We start from the raw sequence: 21,486 nt of genomic DNA on the forward strand, positions 1-21,486 counted from the left end.
ATGACAGTCTGGCGAGTGTTACATAATAACCTTTCTGTACCCATATCATTTACGACGATTTTATTTTCTCTCAATTCTGTATTGAGATCCGCGTAACTACCCATAAACTTCCAATCCATGCCTCAGTAGTTACACACTGAGTTGACAAAAGTCATTGGATACCTCCCAGTATCGTGTTGGACCTCCTTTTGACCGGCGTAGTGCAGTAACTCTATGTGGCATGGACTCATCAAGTCGTTGGAAGTCCCCTGCACAAATATTGAGCCTTGCAAAAGTGTTGCGTTGCAAGATATTGTGCACATAATCACCTCTCGATTATGTCCCATAAATGTTCGATGGGATTCATGTCGTGCTATGTGGGTCGTCGAATCCTTCGCTTGACCTGACCGAAATTCTCTCCAAACCAATTGCGAATAACTGCGGTCCGCTGACATGGCACATTGTCATCTATAATAATTCCATAGTTTTCTTACTTCAAATGGTCTCAAAATGTAGTCGAACATAAACATTTCCAGTCACTACTCAGTTCAGTTGGATCAGAGGATCCATTTCATTCCATGTAAACATTGTCCACACCATTGTGGAGCCACTACCAGCTTGCACAGAACCTTGTTGACAACTTGGGTCCATGGCTTTCCTAGGTCTGCGCCACACTCTAACAATACCATCGGCTCTTACCAACCGAGATCGGGCCTCGTCTGACCAGGCCACGATTCTCCAGTCGTCTAGGGTACAGCCGACGTGGTCGCGAGCCCAGGAGAGCAGCTGCAGGCGATGTCGTTCTGTTAGCAAAGGCATTCACGTCGGTCGTCTGTTGCCCATAGCCAACCAACGCTAAATTTCAACACGCTGTTCTAATGGATACGTTCGTCGTACATCCCACATCAATTGTTTCAGGTAGTGTTGCTTGTCTGTTAGCACTGACAACTCTAGGCAAACGCCGCTGCTCTTGTTCGTGAAGTGAAGTCCTTCGGCCACTGCGTTGTCCATTGTGAGAGGTAATACTTGAAATGTCGTACTTTCGGCACACTCTTGACACTGTGGATCTCGGAGTATTAAATTCCCTAACGTTTTCCGAAATGGAATGTCCCACCAGCCTACCTCCAACCACCACTCCGCGTTCAAAGTCTGTTAATTCCCGTCGTGCGGCCATAATCACATCGGAAACCTTTTTACGTGAATCATCTAAGAACAAATGACAGCTCCACCAATGCTCCGCCCTTTTATACGATGTGTACGCGATGCTACCGCCATCTGTATACGAGTATGTGCATATCGCCATCATATGACTTCTATCACCTCAGTGTATTGTGGGGCGTAGTCTGCATCGGTATTTTGTTTGCTGTTGTGGTCTTCAGTCCGAAGACTGGTTTGATGCAGCTCTCGATGATACTTTATCCTGTGCAAGACTTTCGTTGTAAATAGCCTTCCGTTCTCTGTACTTTACTCCTGGCACCTTCAAAATTTCAAAGAGAGTATTTCAGTATACATTATCAAAAGCTTTCTCTACTTTCTCTAAGTCTACAAACGCAATAAACCTCGGCTCGAGTTTCTTTAATCTGCTTTCTAACATAAGTGGCAAGGTCAGCACTGCATCACATGGTTCTTCATTTCTCCTGAATCAAAACTGTTCTTCACTGAGGTCGGCTTCTACCAGGTTTTCCATTCCTCTGTAAAGCATTGTAACCGTGACTTATGAAACTGATAATTCGGTAATATTCACACTTGTCAACACATGCTTTCTTTGGATTTGGAATTACTATATTCTTCTTGAAGTCTGAGGGTATTTCACCTGTCTCATATATCTTGTACACTAGGTGAAATGGTTTTGTTTAGGCCGGTTCTCACAAGGTTATAAGCAGTTCTGACGGAATATCGTCTAATCCAGGTGCATTGTTTCGACTTAGGTCTTTCAGTGCTCTGTCAAATTCTTCTCGCAGTATCATGTCTCCCATCTCATCTTCATCTACGCCCTCCTCTCGTTCTATAATATTGCCTGCAAGTTTATCTGCCTTGTATGGACCCTCCATATATCCCCATCTTTCAGTTTTCTCACCTGAGCTCTTGCTGTTCTTGCAGCTGCTTCTCTTTTCTCCAAAGTTCTCTAACTTTCCTGTAAGCTGTCTCCATCTCTCCTCTAGTGACACATACTTCTATATCCTTACATCTGTCCTCTAGCCATTCCTGCTCAGCCATTTGGTACCTCCTGTCAGTCTCAATTTTTAGGCGTTTGTATTCCCTTTCACCTACTTCATTCACTGCATTTTTATGTTTTCTCCTTCCATCAGTGAAATTCAGTATTTCCTGTTTTATCCAACGATTTCTTTTTGGCTTTGTCTTTTTATCTATTTGCTCGTCTGATGCTTTCACTATTTCATCTCTCAAAGCTACCCATTCGTCTTCTACTGTATTCTATTACCCTGTTCTTGGAGATCGTGTCCTAATGCCCGCTGTGAAACTCTCAGCAGCCTCTGGTTCTTTCAACTTATGCAGGTGTCATCTTAATCTCCTACGTCTTTTCAATTTCTTCACTTTTAATCTACAGCTCATAACCAACAAATTGTGGTCAGAGTTCACATCCGTTCCTGGAAATATCTTACAATTTAAAGCCTGGCTCCTAAATCTCTGTCTTACCATTATATAATCAATCTGAAACCTTCTGGTGTCTCCAGGTCTCTTCCACATGTACAACCTTCTTTCATGATTCTTAAATCAGGTGTTAGCGATAATTAAACTGTGCTCTTTGCAAAAATTCTACCAGGCGGTTTCCTCTTTCATTCCTTTCCCCCGGTCCATATTCACTTATAATTTTTCCTTCTTTCAATTTTATTACTATAGAATTCCAGTCACCCATGACTTTAAATTTTCGTCTCTCTTAACTATCTGGATAATTTATTTTATCTCATCATACATTTCCTTAATCTCTTCATCATCTGCGGAGTTAGATGGCATATAAGCTTGTACTGCAGTGATGAGTGTGGGCTTCGCGTCTGTCTTGGGCACATAATGCGTTCACTATGTCGTTCATAGTAACTTACCCGCATTCCTGTTTTCTTATTCACTATTAAACCTAATCCTGAATTACCACTATTTGTTTTTATATTTGTAACCCTGTGTTCACCTGACCAGAAGTTCTGTTCCACTTGCCACGGAACTTGGCTAATGACCACAATATGTAATTGTAACCTTTCCATTTCCCTTTTTAAATTTTCTAACCTACCTGCCTGATTAATGGATCCAACATTCCGCGTTCCAATCCGCAGAACGTCAGTTTTGTTTCTCAGGAGAAACATCGGTATAGGGCATTGAATTCCGCAGCCACAGTCGCTTATGAACTAATGCTAATTCGTAATTTAAAGAATACATTAAAGGACTGTTGAAATAAAAGAAATAAAGACAAAAATGACAATGTAAGCAACTTAAGTCTAGTATTTGACAATCAATACGGCTTCAGAGCATGCGTACATCAGGTTATCAATGGTACATATTGCAGAATATAGCCTAAATTGGTGTAAGTACTCCGTAGTTCGTTGAACTCCAAGGGTACAAGGGGTTGGTGGTGTGGAATAAACGCATTTATACAAATTGTCTTTCACCTGGGACCTTCTGTTTTGAGTCTGTTCAGAATTTCTCACACGGTCATTCCTCTGTGAAACCAGCAGCTAAACTTTGCGAGTGTGTCATGCAATTGTGTTCAAACCACATCTTCCACAAAGCTAACAGGGAACTCGCCTGTTTACCAGTGTTATCGGAAACAGTGTTGTATGAAACTTTTCCTGTACGCCGGTCTTGAAGGAAGAGGATGGTGACCTGTACTGCATAGACCTACCTCACTCATGATGTCTGGAAAGGCAATGCCAGATAGTGGAGTTTATCTCGCGATGTAGGTTTCAGGCATTCAGTAACGAGTCTACACAACTCATTAAAATCGATATCGACTTGTTTATCATGGACAGGATTATACCAGACAGGGCTATCATGTTCACCTGCTGAGTACCACAAACATAAAGCTGTAGTTTCAACTGTTTTATGCTACACCCCTAGAAGTTCCCGTAATTGTGCGCAGATGGTTTCTTGCAGATGCTTCTTGTTTTACAGTCAGACAGTGCTGCTTGAAAGTCAATGTACAATTAAGTGTAACCCCAAGATACTTGGACTGGAAACTGCGTTCCAGCTGCATTCCTCTTCAGGGCTATTCGTATCTCAGATGGAATGCGCAAATCTGTGTTTTGCTGAAATTTAGTTGTAGCTGTTCCTTACACCAATGTTTCTTGAACTCCTCCAGAGCAGCGTTATGGTTTAATTCCACCTCTTGAAAGGTCTCACTTCAGGAAGAGAGGGTGAGATCATCAGCACAGAAGAAACTTCGTGTGTCCTTAGGCAGAGATTGAACGTTGGCATAAATATTAAATAACACAGGAGCAAAAACACTGCTCTGGTAATCTGGTCCCTCCATCGGCTGTACTGACCTTCAAATTCTACTAAAAACTTTCTGTTTTGAAGGAGGCTTTAATAATTCGTGTAAGATGGTTATCTTCGGTTATTCCGAACAATGACTTTATCTATAGCGAATATGGTGCATTTAGCACTTAAATGTAGTATTGAACCTTGTGATTCCACTAACGTCAAATGCAGCTGTTAGGGTGGATGGCCTACAAGTAGGGGCAATGACGCCACAATCCAAGATGAGGGTAAGCCCACGTACACTCACTCACACACACACACACACACACACACACACACACACACACACACACACACACACACACACAGAGAGAGAGAGAGAGAGAGAGAGAGAGAGAGAGAGAGACACCTCGGTCCAGTTGTCAGCCACTGCAGGTACTTCTTCTTCTAGTCCTGCAGAGATAGAAGTCATTACACAAATGAAAATCCCTCCCTCTCTTACAAATTTATCCAGCATTTAGCTATTTTACCAGAAAACAGCCATTTTGAAAAAGCTTTGTTTCCCTCTTTCTGAATGATTTCTTCAAGTAGATATGTGGATGGATATCTGTTTTTTTTTTCTTTTTTAGTTATGTGCTGCATATATCTCCTACATCGTGACATATAATCTTGCAGCAGATACATTATTCAATTCGTCACCTGAGCTGCTCGAATGTTTTGAATGGCTTAGTAGACCAGTTGAGGGTGTATCATTTCTTGAACATTGGTTCATGTTTACTAATTGTAACAAAATCGCTGACTCTGAATTTACTTTATGAAGGATCTATCATCTTGATTTTATTATTCACAGTAAAAAAGAACAGTTACCTTTCACTTCAACAGATCGCATAAACCACGATCAAGTTCAAAACTAGGTAGGGTCGGCAAAGAAGTACGTCACTGTTAGCACGTTTATTACTGAGACCAACGTAAAGTGGAACAGAACTGAAGTCCTGCATAGAGAGTGCTGCTATTTATAGAAAAATTACAAACATATTTCGAAAAAATATCAGAAACGATAAATACTGAATACCAAATAATTGGTGATCGCTGAGTTTGAACCCGCAACATGAAATCCAGCGAAGCGAACCACTATGCCACACTTTTAGCACCACAAGTCGCAGCATTTCTCCGTCTTCTGAAGAAACAGCGACGCATTGTTTCATAAGTACTCATTGGAGCCGACTACAGCACAGTGGAACTAGATCTTATCAAAGGTCTTCTGTATGGCGGCACTGACGGAGCCTCATGTTCAGGTCGGTTTGTCACATCTTCTTCACTGCAATGAACGTCGAAGGTAACCCCTACCGTCGAAGCTTCTGGATCATGTAGTGAGTCTTTAGTGTCCTTCAACCTCCCATCATTGATCTGCACTCAGGGCTGTAGTCGAGGTTCATACGAAGGACATGGGCAGCTTCTCTCTGCTTCTGTCTTCTTCATGGAGGATCGAATCCTCGACTGCATGTGTGACATCCATCAATATGACCCAAAGTAGTGCTTTAATAAGTTTTCCGATAGTCCCAATTTTCGCACAGGCGTAAAAATCCATGCGTGTCCTTCGCTGTACCTCACTGGCTGGTACTTGGTGTTACAGCAATCTCGGTCTTTCTCCTGGGCATCCAGTGTCCGTATGCGAACCAGCTGCCATGCTTCTTCAGTCCTGCTGATGAGGTGTTTCATGTAGCCATCCTGAGTTTCGTCTGGTTGAAACACGAGCACTGTATCCATTGTCGTTTCGGCCTCGCAACTGTATAGGAGAAAGAATGGTGTGAACATTGTAGTGTCTTTTTTTCGTTGTGTTGTATGCAAATATCACGATTGGCAGTACTGTAAACCAGTCTCTCTGTCCGACATCAACATACATCGAGAGCACGTCTCGAAATGTCTTATTAAAGCATTCTGCGCTGCCATTCGTCTGTAGGTGGTAGGTAGTTGTCATCGTGTGGGATACTAGTCTCGACTGGAAAACTTTTCCACGATCAGAGATCGTCACATGGGGCGCACAGTGTTTCGTAATGAAGTCTTCTACAAGAAATTTTGCTAGTTCTGGAGATTCAGATAGTCGGCACAGCTTTCGTGACAGCACAGCGGGTGAGGTTGTCAGTGCAGACTATTATCCATCGATTCACAGTTGTCGACTTCGGGAATTTCCACAATTCAGTCGAAAAGTGGTGCTGCAGACAGGTTTGGTACCAGACAGACGCCCAGAGGTTATTTCCGCACGTGCATTCATCAAATAGTGTTAAAGGATAGATAGGGACCTGGCCAGTAAAACCTACGTCTGATTCTGTGAAGAGTCTACACGAATCTCAGGTGATCACCTGTTGGAGCATGGTGTAAATATTTCTGGATTGCTGATCATAAATAAGATGGGAATACAGGCAACCATTTGCATGATACTTCCTCTAATGCAACGTTCCGTTTATTAACTGGAATTCTATTTGGAAAGGCTGAGAGCATACTTGTATTTGCATCCGTTTTTGTATATCACTGTGATGCCACACTCCTGACGCCTCAGCGCCCCTCTGACCAGTCAACGTCACGGATCCTTCAGGTTATTTAGCCAGTATAGAGGATGGTGATCTGTCACAGCAGTGAATGGTTTATCAAATAAATATGGCCGGTACTTACTGATGGCCCAAAAAAAGTGAAAGACGCTTTTTTTAGTTTAAAGTAGTTCAACTCGGACTTGGAGATTATTTGAAAACAAGATCCATCACCTTTTCAACGTCTTCCTGAATTTTCACTAGGACTGCACCTATGCTATAACTGCTAGCGTCAGTCTAAAGTTTTGTCTCAGCATGCTCTTCATACAACGCTAGGACTGCAGAAGATATCAGCGCCTCCTTAATGACAAGTAAAGATCCTTCATGCACCTCGTTCCAGGAAAATTTAGCGTCACTCAGCGACAGTTCTTGCAAGGGACGTCCTCCGTAGAAAGTCCTTTGCCAATCTCCGGTATACAGGCACATTCAACGCACAATTCACGCATCACAAAAGCGCCAAGGAGTCGAATAATCTGTGACCACCCTTATTTTCTCTGTACTGGAACAGACTCCATCACCATGCACTAGGTGCGACGATGAGGAAATTTTTCGGATTCAGGCAGAGGCCTGCAGTCTAAACACACTTCAACACCGTTGTCACGTGGCTTAGCTGTTCTTCAAATGTCTTTAAAGAAGTGGGACTGTCATCCAGATAGCAAAGACACGTCGTTCATTTAAGGTGTCGAAGCAGGTTGTCCATCATTCGTTCGAGTGTGGCTGCAAATGGCACAGCTTTAAACTCATATTGGCCATCAAGTTTATGAAAGCAATTTTCCCCAGTCAGCCTCAACAAACTTGATTTGCCAGTAGCTGTCTCCATGTTGGTAGTTGAGAATTGCTTTGCTCCTTTCAAGCAGTATAGAATGTCATCAATGTGCGGTAATGGATGGACATCTTTCTTCGTGATTTTGTTCAGTCGTCATTAGTCAATGCAAAAATGCAGTGAACCATGTTTTTCTTCACATGGACAACAGAAGAGAACCAAGGATTCTCTGTAGGTTCAATGATGCCATCCTGCAGCATCTTCTCCGCTTCCTTCAGGACTATCCGCTGTTCAGCAGGCGACACTCTATATGAGTTCTGGCTAATTGTTAGATGATTCTCAGTGTTGATACTGTGTTTTACAACGGGCCGCTTGGTCTATCGTTTCTCCACTTCGGATTTGAAAATTGACGTAGAATGACTATCACACCCTGACGTTCTTCCTTGGCCAGGTCACATCATATTGGTAATTCGAAAGTAGTTTTTTTTTCATATGTTGCTAGTGGTAGCGGAGCACGGATCTTCGTCGATGACACTAAGCCGCCCTCCCAAACTGGCTCAGCTGTCCCTATGAACATAACCTTAAATATGAGTTGTGGCTGCATGTGACAGCCAGTTATCCAAAGTGCTCCTTGACCACGTATAGTGCTTATGATCGTCGGTGACATGTAGATTTGTTTTGAAAAACTGAATAGCTTTTTAGCAATCGATAAAAGCTTCACAGTTTAACTGAACATCTCAGATAACGAATGGAATTTTTATTGTTGATGATGGCGCAGTAACAACGTATTCAACGGCAAACAGCTACCTGAAGCAATTTTTTTATATGCGCTTGCTCGCTTAGCTTCATTAGTCTGAAATTCTGATCTTCTATAGTCTATGTCTGCTTGTGATGCCTGCAAGAAGTTCTACCAGAAAATAACATAAAGATTTCATTCTGTTAAAACGACAAATTCGTAAATACGTGTTTTACCATAGACAGTTATTCTTGCAATACAAGTGCCTGTCAGCTGGACGTATTTCCCATTTGCGACTTTCAGCACAATCACCGTCGTATCTCGGAACATAGTCTTCTTTAGATGACGACGACAAGCATCTAACATTACAAAAAAGAAAGCCCTTGAGTGGACTAGCGCCTGGACACGTTGACCGTCGATGATGACGTCGATGACATTTCCTGACATTTTGGTGACTGTTGTCCATGGAAGATGTTGATCCGTGGTGGCCTCAGCTGTATATTTGGTCGCCTCTCTTAGTTATGAGTTTGGCGGCTAGACAAGTGGCTGTAGCTCTGTATGGTGACAGAACGGATACGGCATGTTACGGAGTGCCCTCGTTCACGGTACGACAATGGGCCTCAGCCCAAAGGTAGACTGTAATTTCCTAAAGTTGACTGGCATGAATAGGACTGTTGTGACGGTGGACGCCTTGCGGCGCAATGGTCGTCGAACGCTCGTTTCCTCCCCCCGCAGTAGCGTACGACGCGTCCAGGGTGTTCAGAGGGACAATACACTGACGGAAAAAAAAAATCTCAACACCGAAAAATAATTAATGTAGAGTAATGAAATTTCGGGAATACATTTGTCGAGGTAACATATTTACGTTATTAACATTGCAAGATCACAGATTAATGTAAGCGCGAAATAAGTCATTGCAAATGTGAAATGCTGGTACGTTAATAACCTGTATAACCGCCATAATGTTGAATGCAAGCGTGCAAGCGTACAAGCGTGGAACCGTGCATGCATTGTGTTGTACATGGGCCAGACGTCAAATTGCGGTATGGAGTTTCATGCCTGTTCCACTTGGTAGGTTTCTACAGGGACGGTTAATGCTGGTTGTGGATGACGCTGGAGATGTCGTCCGATGGCGTCCCACATGTGCCCGTTTGTAGACAGCTCTGATGATAAAGCAGGCCAAGGGACATGTTGACACTCTGTAGAGCATTTTGGGTTACAACAGCGGTATGTGGACGAGAGGTATCTTGTTGGAAAACACCCCCTGGAATTCTGTTTATGAATGGCAGCACAGCAAGTCGAATCGCCGGCCTGATGTACAAATTTGCAGTTATAGTGGGTGGGATAACCAGGAGAGTGTTCCTTCTGTCATACGAAATCGCATTCCTGACAATAACTCGAGGTGTAGTATGTCTAGCATACAGAGAGGCTGGTTGCACGTCCTGAACTGGCCTCCTCCTGACCAACGCACAGCCCTCACTGGCACCGAGGCAGAACAAGCTTTCATCAGGCACGACAGGCCTCCATCCAGCCCTCCAATGAGCTCTCGTTTGTCATCACTGAAGTCGCAAGTGGCGATGGTTTGGGGTCAGTGCAATGTACGCTACACAGCATCTGTCCTTGAAGTAACCGATTTTTATCAGTTCTTTGTGTCACTTTGGTGCCAACTGCTGCTCAAATTGCTGCTGCAGATGCAGTATGATGCGCCAGAGCCATATGCCGAACACTATGGTCTTCCCTCTCGATAGTGACACGTGGCCGTCTTCTTACCTTACGACCGTACATTCTGAAAGCATTCTAAAGCGAAGACCGCATAAGTATTTCTTTATTTAAAACAACCGGTTTCGACAGACTTCGCTGTCAAATGGTTCAAATGGCTCTGAGCACTATGCGACTTAACTTCTGAGGTCATCAGTCCCCTAAAACTTAGGACTAATTAAACCTAACTAACCTAAGGACATCACACACATCCATGCCCGAGGCAGGATTCGAACCTGCGACGGTAGCGGTCGCTCGGCTCCAGACTGTAGCGCCTAGAACCGCATGGCCACTCCGGCCGGCACTTCGCTGTCACTGCAGGACTTAAAAATCTTGGCGTGAGGTCCAATTTAAAATGAACGCGTTTTATATTAAAAAGATATTTTAAGAAGTGAAGATGACAGCAAAGTCTGTCGAAACCGGTTGTTTTGCATACAGGAATATTTATGCGATCTTGGTTTAGGATGTTTTTAGCTCAGAATGACGTAAAATTTGAATTTTTCCGCTGGATAGCGCTGAAAGAGGCAGAATATGCAAAATAAAAGGCAAGAGATACGCGATTGTTCCTCTACTGGCATCTAAGACGTTCGGCATGACTGACTCAATGCTGTATCGCGAGCGTCTGGTAAAGCTCCCTTACAAGAGCGATGACTGTGCTCCAGTAGCTCTGCAGAAGTTCCTGACACTCAAGGGTATGAAAGAAGACGTTGGTCTCATATCTGCCAAGGGGCTGGAAAAAAATGTTTCGAAATTCGAAAAGACAAGTTCTTTGTAAGTGCAATGTGGCAGAGGGAGACAACAACTGATCCGGCGTCAGTAGAAGATGTGGCCACAGCACTGCAGAAGGAGTCGAGCGGTGTGTACAAACATGCATTGCATGGGGAATTACTCGAACTTCGGACATACCTGTGAGCATGTTGTATAAAATTTTACCGAACATCCTCCGTTGCTAACCATAAAAAATTAGCCATGGTTAGGACTTGCTACTTGCTGACCTGCCCGTAAGACAAACACTTGCTCTAGAATTTCTTAGCCAGCCGTTGTGGCCGAGCGGTTCTACGTGCTTCAGTCCGGAACCGCGCTGCTGCTACTGTCGCAGGTTCGAATCCTGCCTCGGACATGGATGTGTGTGATGTCCTTTGGTTAGTTAGGTTTAAGTAGTTCTAAGTCTAGGGGACTTATGACCTCAGATGTTAAGTCCCATAGTGCTTAGAGCCATTAGAATTTCTTGGGAGTGGACAATGAATGGCTGTGGAACATTCTGCGGGCAGACGAAAATCATTTCCATCTCCAAGGACATGTCAATACACAAAATTGCAGATTACGGGCAACCTAAAATTCGCTCGCAAATCGCATAGGTAGCTGTGTGGTGCGGGTTGACGGCATCGTTTATCACAGGCCAATATTTTTGAGGAGGTGGGTCCGCGGTTCCTGTTACCTGTATCGTTACTGCTAAGCGATATGAGAGTCCTTAGCACACCAACTTCATGCCATGGCTTCAACAGCGTGGATGTATGGGTAGGATCACTTTTTTGCCAGATGAGGATCCTCCGCACATGGCACAGCCAGTGAAGTAGCTGGCGCAGAGGCATTTTAGAAATGCTAGAATAATCAGCTGCCATTTCCCTACAGCATCAATGTCCAGATCACTAGATATTACTCTAAGAGACTTCTGGCTGCGCGGTTATCTGAAACATTCTGTGTCCAGTGCTTCGATTGCAAACGTGGCTTAACTGAAGGCACGCATTGTGCAAAACATTCTGAACAAGGCGACTGAGACACTCCGATCTCTTGTTGAACATGCTTTTTCTCGATTTCTCCTTGCGGCCGGAAATGGTGGACAGCATACTGAACATGTTTTGCGCCAGTCTCACGACAGTTAAAAACCGATTTTATTTTTGATTATTATGCGGTTTTTGGCCTCAGCACAATACGAACTGAAACAATATCGACAAAGAACAGCGCCATCCAGTATTGAGCAGAAGACGTGTCACTACTAAATTTGGAGCAGCAGTTCTGGTTAATCGAAAGGACTGCCAAATTATATCTGCCGTCAAGATTCTCGACTATCAAGGGTAGAGAATTTGATTTTCTCAACAGTGGCTCCAAGTGCGTGATATGTCATGAAAGAATGAACAACATGTATGATCCACTTCTAAGGGAATACAATAGTTTCGTCTTAACACCGTATCTCTCTAGAATGTGACATATTACCTCTATTAAAACAAATATATGGTGCCATCAATGCTCTATGTCTGTCTAGTGGTTACATTAAAAGTCATACAACAAATTATCCCCCCTGTACAACGCTTTTTCTAAGTGTATGTGTGGTGCCACTCATCTCCTATATCGATTACTCCCTCTGCATAAATACAGAATATCCTGTATTCGCGTTTCGTGTCCACTTTTTTAATATTTTTCCATATTTTTCCCATTTTTTCCACAGTTTTCACATTTTTTCATGTTTTCCATATCTTTTCATATTTCCTTATTTTTTATACATATCATATACATAAATTTACCAACGGCGCTGCAGCAGTGGCAACACCGGTCCCCGTCCGATAACCGAAGTTAACTGCTATCGGGCTTGGCTAGCACTTCGATGGGTCAGCGTCCGGATCTGCCGAGTACTGTTGGCAAACGGGTTGCACTCACCCCTTATGAGGCCAGTTGAAGAGCTATTTGACTGAGAAGTAGTGGCACCGGTTTTCAATATGCAATCAGCCTGTGGTTAACAACCAAGTGAGTATTTTAGTGTTTGACCCTTGAACATATATTTTTTCACGACACCCACTTGCGCCAAGCTTAGCAAGAAAATACTGTTCAGCCGCAAGAACTGATACAGAAATGAATTTTTATAGGCACTTTTATTTCAGATACTGCTTTTTGCGTTGTGCATCCTTGCAGACGAACTTTATATTCCGTATGATCGGATTTCTCGTTCGTCCCAGATAAATTTTAACTCCGCCTCTCCATTCGGTTCAAGTTCGCTGGAATAACCGGGAAAAACCAAGAACGAGGCCTTCTAACTTACGTTATAATTGCTTTTGTTACATACAGAATTTCTCAATACTTTTGAAAACAGCAGACAATTATTGTTTTACGGTTACATGGGATATATTACTCTTTGGTAATCATGATTGTGTCCTACAGTTTCGGCTACATTTATTCTGCCTTTTAAAACATCATAACTCATATGAACTTATAATCACGTGGACTAAGGAAGGGCAGTCTATAAGTTAGTTTCTTATAATCGAAGTTATCCGTTTATTAAACAGTGGCTGTCTGTTCACTGTTAACATTTCACGGATTTTGTACCTATCATTGTATATCTTTGCTCATGGCTGATATACACGTAGATATAGGACATCGACGTAGCTCGCCTCTTGCAGTTCGATCATTATTTGGACAGATTAGACAGTTTTTTCAATTGGCTGACACACACAGCTATTTCTTTACAATGTCAACACGTAGCCTTATTGTCGCCCCGCGACAGTTACTCATTGCTAATGACGCCGTACTTCAGTTCGCATGCGTCATGCAGAACGACTCTTCTCACACACGATGTGTGATTGAGGACTGCATTACTTCTGTCGTTGGTACATCAGTAGCAAGTTCTTCAGCACCGACGTCGCTACTTACAAGTATGTTCAGTTCACAGTCTGTTTCCGTTCATATGCACTCTGCAAATTTTCCACTACGTCCATAGCGTAGCAGCAGAGTGTCCGCTTGTGTAGTTAAATTATCTAATGCTTTTGCTTATATTGTCAATTTGCGTATAGAGATCCAGTAGACGATATCACATCCCCACAATATATCTCCTTTAGACTGTTATCCCGAATATCATGTGACTGTATTATCCTATCGTCATCGAAATAATTCCTTATCAAGCAAATAATCATTCTTTAACACATAATAGACCTTTACTCTAGGCACCTCTCCTCTAGGGCAGGAATGTATATGTCCTTATCCGGTTTTCAATATGCAAACAGCCGGTGGTTAATTACCAAGTGTGTATTTTGCTCTTTGTCCCTTGATCATGCGTTTTCTAACACACCCACTTGTGCCAAGCTTACTAAGAAAATATTGCTCAGCAGCAAGAAACAATAAAGAAATTAATTTGCTCCGTAATAAAACTCACAACAAAGTACTGATTCTAACTTCATATTTTGTGAAGCACTTAGAACCATTACCTATTAAATCTTTTTACCTAACTATTTACAAACAGGTATAATAACTTATTTCCTTGAATGTATTCGGGAGGATGACGGTTCGAACCCGCGTCCGGCCATCCTGATTTAGGTTTCCGTGATTCCCTAAATCTCTTCAGGCAAATGCCTGGATTGTTACTTTGCAAGGGCACGGCCGACTTCCTTCCCCATCCTTCCCTCATTCGATGGGACCGATGACCTCACTGTTTGGTCCCCTCCCCCAAGTCAACCAACCAACCTTTAATGTGATTCAGTTTCTTTTCGTTCTATAACTATTATCGTAAACTTTTATTTGCTAATAGTAAAATATACGCATACATAATGTCCACGGCCCATGCTCCAGCACATCAATTGGTTCACTTAATACATTGCTAGGAAATATTACATCTTACACTAAAATTAAGAAGGATTGTGTGTCATCCACCAGTTGTGTCCCTATATTTATGCATAGTCCATTTTGGTTATTGCTCGTGCACATATGCACATGGTTATTCATGTCTTCTTGGTCTCATTTCCTTACTTCTCCCATTAACTGTCCCATATACCAAATGCAAAGGAGTAGCATAAATAACGTTTAACATCTATAATTATATCTATGTGGTTAATTTCATTCATCAGAAAGTAACTATTTAATACTATACTTAAATATCTATTACTTACAAATCCAGTGACGGAAAAAAAATTCCAGCACCAAGGAGGAGTTGTGTGACATAAATGAAATTGGTAAGCTTGTTCTTACATCTTTGTGGTTAATTTCATTCATTTCAACCAACCTCTCTGTGTGCTAGATATACTCGAGCTACACCTGGAGTTATGATCTGGGATGCGATTTCGTATGACAACAGGAGCTCTCTAACTGCAAATTTGTACCTCAGTCTGGTGATTAGACCTGTTGTGCTGCCATTCATGAACAGCATTCCATTGGATGTTTTCCAACAAGATACCTCTCACCCACATAAAGCTGTAGTAACCAAACATGCTCTACAGAGTGTCGACATGAGGCCTTGGCTTGCTGGATAACCAAATCTGTCTCCAATCGAGCACGTATGGGACATCTTCGGTTCGAAAAATCCAACGTTATCCACTAACAGCATTAACCGTCCACGTATTGACCAACCAAGTGGAGCAAGCATGGAACTCCCTCCCACAAGCTGACATCCGGCACATGTACAACACAATTCATGCACGGTTGCATGCTTGTATTCAACATTCTGGTTGTTTTTACCGGTTATTGATGCACCAGTATTTCACATTTTCAACGGCTTATCTAGTGCTCAAATTACCCTGTGATATTGTAACGTTGACCACTTAAGTATGTCGCCTAGACAAACATATTCCGAACGTCCATTACTCTACATTATTTTTGGCGTTGCAATTTTTTTCCCGCTAGTGTATATACTTTTCTCTATATGCATCTTTGTGCTAGTGAAGAGTGAATATTCCCGTGAAAACGCTTCTCATTTCTTCATTCATGATACATAAAAAAATACACTCATCATAGGCGTCTAGACCTGGATAAACTAAAAGAACCAGAGGTTGTACAGAGATTCAGGGAGAGCATAAGGGAGCAATTGACAGGAATGGGGGAAATAAATACAGTAGAAGAAGAATGGGTAGCTTTGAGGGATGAAGTAGTGAAGGCAGCAGAGGATCAAGTAGGTAAAAAGACGAGGGCTAGTAGAAATCCTTGGGTAACAGAAGAAATATTGAATTTAATTGATGAAAGGAGAAAATATAAAAATGCAGTAAGTGAAACAGGCAAAAAGGAATACAAACGTCTCAAAAATGAGATCGATAGGAAGTGCAAAATGGCTAAGCAGCGATGGCTAGAGGACAAATGTAAGGATGTAGAGGCCTACCTCACTGGGGGTAAGATAGATACCGCCTACAGGAAAATTAAAGAGACCTTTGGAGATAAGAGAACCACTTGTATGAATGTCAAGAGCTCAGATGGAAACCCAGTTCTAAGCAAAGAAGGGAAAGCAGAAAGGTGGAAGGAGTATATAGAGGGTCTATACAAGGGCGATGTACTTGAGGACAATATTATGGAAATGGAAGAGGATGTAGATGAAAATGAAATGGGAGATATGATACTGCGTGAAGAGTTTGACAGAGCACTGAAAGACCTGAGTCGAAACAAGGCCCCCGGAGTAGACAATATTCCATTGGAACTACTGACGGCCTTGGGAGAGCCAGTCCTGACAAAACTCTACCATCTGGTGAGCAAGATGTATGAAACAGGCGAAATACCCTCAGACTTCAAGAAGAATATAATAATTCCAATCCCAAAGAAAGCAGGTGTTGACAGATGTGAAAATTACCGAACAATCAGCTTAATAAGTCACAGCTGCAAAATACTAACACGAATTCTTTACAGACGAATGGAAAAATTAGTAGAAGCCAACCTCGGGGAAGATCAGTTTGGATTCCGTAGAAACACTGGAACACGTGAGGCAATACTGACCTTACGACTTATCTTAGAAGAAAGATTAAGGAAAGGCAAACCTACGTTTCTAGCATTTGTAGACTTAGAGAAAGCTTTTGACAATGTTGACTGGAATACTCTCTTTCAAATTCTAAAGGTGGCAGGGGTAAAATACAGGGAGCGAAAGGCTATTTACAATTTGTACAGAAACCAGATGGCAGTTATAAGAGTCGAGGGACATGAAAGGGAAGCAGTGGTTGGGAAGGGAGTAAGACAGGGTTGTAGCCTCTCCCCGATGTTGTTCAATCTGTATATTGAGCAAGCAGTAAAGGAAACAAAAGAAAAATTCGGAGTAGGTATTAAAATTCATGGAGAAGAAATAAAAACTTTGAGGTTCGCCGATGACATTGTAATTCTGTCAGAGACAGCAAAGGACTTGGAAGAGCAGTTGAATGGAATGGACAGTGTCTTGAAAGGAGGATATAAGATGAACATCAACAAAAGCAAAACAAGGATAATGGAATGTAGTCTAATTAAGTCGGGTGATGCTGAGGGAATTAGATTAGGAAATGAGGCACTTAAAGTAGTAAAGGAGTTTTGCTATTTGGGGAGCAAAATAACTGATGATGGTCGAAGTAGAGAGGATATAAAATGTAGGCTGGCAATGGCAAGGAAAGCGTTTCTGAAGAAGAGAAATTTGTTAACATCCAGTATTGATTTAAGTGTCAGGAAGTCATTTCTGAAAGTATTCGTATGGAGTGTAGCCATGTATGGAAGTGAAACATGGACGATAAATAGTTTGGACAAGAAGAGAATAGAAGCTTTCGAAATGTGGTGCTACAGAAGAATGCTGAAGATTAGATGGGTAGATCACATAACTAATGAGGAAGTATTGAATAGGATTGGGGAGAAGAGAAGTTTGTGGCACAACTTGACCAGAAGAAGGGATCGGTTGGTAGGACATGTTCTGAGGCATCAAGGGATCACCAATTTAGTATTGGAGGGCAGCGTGGAGGGTAAAAATCGTAGAGGGAGACCAAGAGATGAATACACTAAGCAGATTCAGAAGGATGTAGGTTGCAGTAGGTACTGGGAGATGAAAAAGCTTGCACAGGATAGAGTAGCATGGAGAGCTGCATCAAACCAGTCTCAGGACTGAAGACCACAACAACAACAACAGGCGTCTAGAGGTTAGTTTTCATTAGGTTCTAGCTTTTTGTAACGTGTGCAGATATAAACGTTTAACTTTCCTTACTGGAAGCACTTCTTTAAGTCCTGGTGTGGGTCAAGGCCCTTGATTTTATGTGTTGCAGGGTACACCAGTAGATATGCTCGAACGTGGAGTATGTTAGCTAATTAGAGTGGACCTAAGTACAACATCTGCCACTTTTTATTGTTTTTACTTAACTTTTTATTCTCTTTATTTAACAGGTGAGGATTTAGGTCAGGTAACACTATGTTTTATGGTTCTCCTAATGGCTACAGGACTATTACTTGTGGAATGCGGCAGGATACAACTATCGATATGACATTCAGGTGATATTTAATACCTCGAATTAAATCGAGTTTTCCGTGAAATACATTTTAATATTTCAGCAACACACATTTCAAATCTTTGCATTATGTATCCGTTAAGTATGTGGACTCCGTTGATTTTCCGGTTATATGCTCCTTAATAACGGTCACAGAAACTGATACAGGTAGCTACCTTTTTGAATCATCCATTCCACAACTTATTATCTCGATGTATACCCCCAGGCAATATTTACCATGTATTTCAGTAGTCTTGTGCAGTTCTACCTCTACCCCAAATCGACAATATTCAAGCAGCAATCCTTGCGTCTCTTTCACGTAGAAACTCCATCCCGAATGCACAGTCCGAAACCAGAAAATCCACTACTAAGAACGTGCACAATATCTCTCTTGGTCTAAGCGGTACCCAGACCAGCCAATCGACGTTTTGAGATATGGTGCCTTTCGATCCAAGAATCTTGCAATCAGTAACAAGAAAGGTGGGCACACGCACTCTTCCACAAATTCTGTTCCGTTGGTAGGGGATTCACTGTGGCAACCGTGTCCAGCACTATTTTAGTTAATACATTGCCTGCATATATAGGGCCTAGTGACTTGATTGTGGCACGGTATTGTGCCGACTGTCACATTTCCCACCACTCGAATAAAGTTGATCCCTGATATCATGCCCATCCTTGTGTCTAACCAACTGAATTGATTGGTTTCTCGCCCCATCCCATCCGTCGACCGACGTTTGTAGCCTCAACAGGTCGAGACTACTTTACCGGTCAAGACGTAGATGGACAACTTCTACTGTCTTCCACTTCTCGTATTTGAGTTGAATTATGTCAGTTTTGGTTACCTTGGCTATCTTGGGGCAGTTGCTGTCACTGCTTGTGGTTATTGTTATTCGTATAACCTGGGTTCTACCGGTTAGCATATTCGTATAACCTGGGTTCTACCGGTTATCATGCCGTCTTTGCTCCCTTTTATTATTAAAGGCGTTACTTTAATTTTGCGCACAATTCGCTTTTCCATTGTTCCGGTCCTGCAGAACATTATTTCGACCGTTGTTGTGACCTATGCGATTATCGTGACTTGAAATATTTTTTTCCTCTTTCGTTCCCTCTGAATTTCCCACTGTTGAACGCAGCTTTCGCGTCGTCTTGTATAAGATCTATCGATTCCAGTACTGGTAAGAATTCTTCTAAGTTTGTTTCGGGATCTGTTATTAATTTTTCCCCTGTGTGTTAGAGGTCCACCACACTGCCCTAATGCCAGTAAGCTGCCATAAAATATCTAAGATTAATCGTCATGATCGATTTAATCTGGAATTATTTATCACCTGCGTAACACGTTTCGGATATGCTTCGGATTTTCAAGTGCGTTTTTCGTCACCTGTTACGCTAAAATACATCAGCTTATGCGATTTGCTCATCAGACAAACTCTCGTAAGGTTGGATTTCTAGCTAAGTGGTGTGAGGTATAATTATCACGCAGCCTATCTTAAGTGTGTTCCCTTAAATAAATGTCCAGCCGATTGCAAACTACGACAGAAAATCATCACATGCAAGGATTACGGGCGCCTATCAGATGAAAAGTGAAGCGTTTACCACCTTACAAGAGAAGGAGAAAATGATCTCTCAGCAGCATCAGGCATAAGCATCAGGGCTACTGAGTTTGACTCTCATATTAGCCGAATTGTGCTTCGTTTTCAATGACGCTGTCATAGACGGGATATAATTGGATCTCTTATTGCTCTAACGATACAAAAACGACACATGAGGAAATGGGAGAAAAGGATTCATGATAAATTGTAACGTCTAACTCTTTAAACCTGGTGATTTGATTCAAGTGGTGAGAAAGTATGTCTACAAGTAGGAGTGTATTTGTTGTTATATAATGCATTGCTGAAATTGTTTAATGCAGCATATCGTACTGTGTTAATAAGACTGTATGGGCAAATCCAACAGCTCACAGATGCGCTCAATAGCATACATTAGTTGTGTAATAAAAATAATTCAGCTCGCCGGCATATTGTGCCTGTTCGTTGCTTGTGACAGCACGGACGCCAGTCTAATCTCTGTGCATGGTTGGTGTTGCCGGGTTGGTATCTTTAAGAAGCAGGGCGAGTGTTGTCCCGAAAAGGCTTCGCATTGGTCTATGTGATGCTTGACCGTTAACGAGCGATCGGTGATTTCTTATTTATCTATCTCGCGTAGGTCGTTTTTGCGACAGTTACGGCCAACTAATGCGTATGTGTTGTCCACACGTTGGGGCTATGACAGTTCTTCCCCCCGGATAGACGTTTCAGACACATGAGGTACCGAGGAACTGGACTTCTATTTCACAAGGGGAGCTCACGACATTCGGATCACGGATTTACTTCAAACTTGGTGTACTTTCAGTTGTCATTAATAAAGCGTAATGTGCAAGTAGTAAGCCGTACTACTTAGGAAGTTTCGAGAAAATCGCAACAGAAGTTTTTCATGTCGAACATGTACCGGTGCTTTGCGACTCTGAGTACGAGGTGGCGGCGGTCAATTGGTGACTCCTGCTAGGAATTCAGGAGGTCTCGGGTTCATAAACCGGACGAGCCCTTGCGTTTTGTGGAAACCACTCGCGCACACAAAAAGTGGTTAGAGTTCGAGTTCCATAATCGGTGGATCGCTAGATCGAGTACTATCGAGCCCTTGCGTTTTGTGGAAACCACTCGCGCACACAAAAAGTGGTTAGAGTTCGAGTTCCATAATCGGTCGATCGCTAGATCGAGTACTATTAAGTTTTTTGTTTTTTAAATATATATTTTTTCAGTACTGGTCATATCATTTCGTATGCATGCCATTTGAAAGGTAATATAACAAAGTTATGATTTTCAAAAAATTTGCACTCATACTATTCGTTCTTGGTACATTAGCAAGGTCTCAGCGCTACCCAAGTTTACTGTCGAATGGGGGTCCCTGTGTCTGCAAGTCGAAGCGTACGGGTGCAAAGCAATTCTGGGTACCCTACTGCAGGTATAACGGATTTCGTAAATCGCGTCAGGCATACATACACACATCAAAAAAAGTTTAGCATCACCTAGGTTCGGA

The 21,486-nt window shown here is 42.3% G+C and overlaps 1 protein-coding gene across 1 annotated transcript in view; it reads left to right on the plus strand.

Annotated features, from left to right (window-relative positions):
* The first annotated feature begins 4,667 nt into the window (after window positions 1-4,667).
* LOC126471036 (uncharacterized) overlaps window positions 4,668-21,486 on the plus strand; it is a 197,719-nt gene continuing 180,900 nt past the window's right edge. The window contains exon 1 of the mRNA XM_050099102.1: window positions 4,668-4,691. Coding sequence (XP_049955059.1) covers window positions 4,668-4,691 — 24 coding nt within the window. The remainder of the gene's footprint in view (window positions 4,692-21,486) is intronic.

The sequence above is a fragment of the Schistocerca serialis genome, chromosome 3, assembly GCF_023864345.2.
Source record: "Schistocerca serialis cubense isolate TAMUIC-IGC-003099 chromosome 3, iqSchSeri2.2, whole genome shotgun sequence".
NCBI lineage: Eukaryota > Metazoa > Arthropoda > Insecta > Orthoptera > Acrididae > Schistocerca > Schistocerca serialis.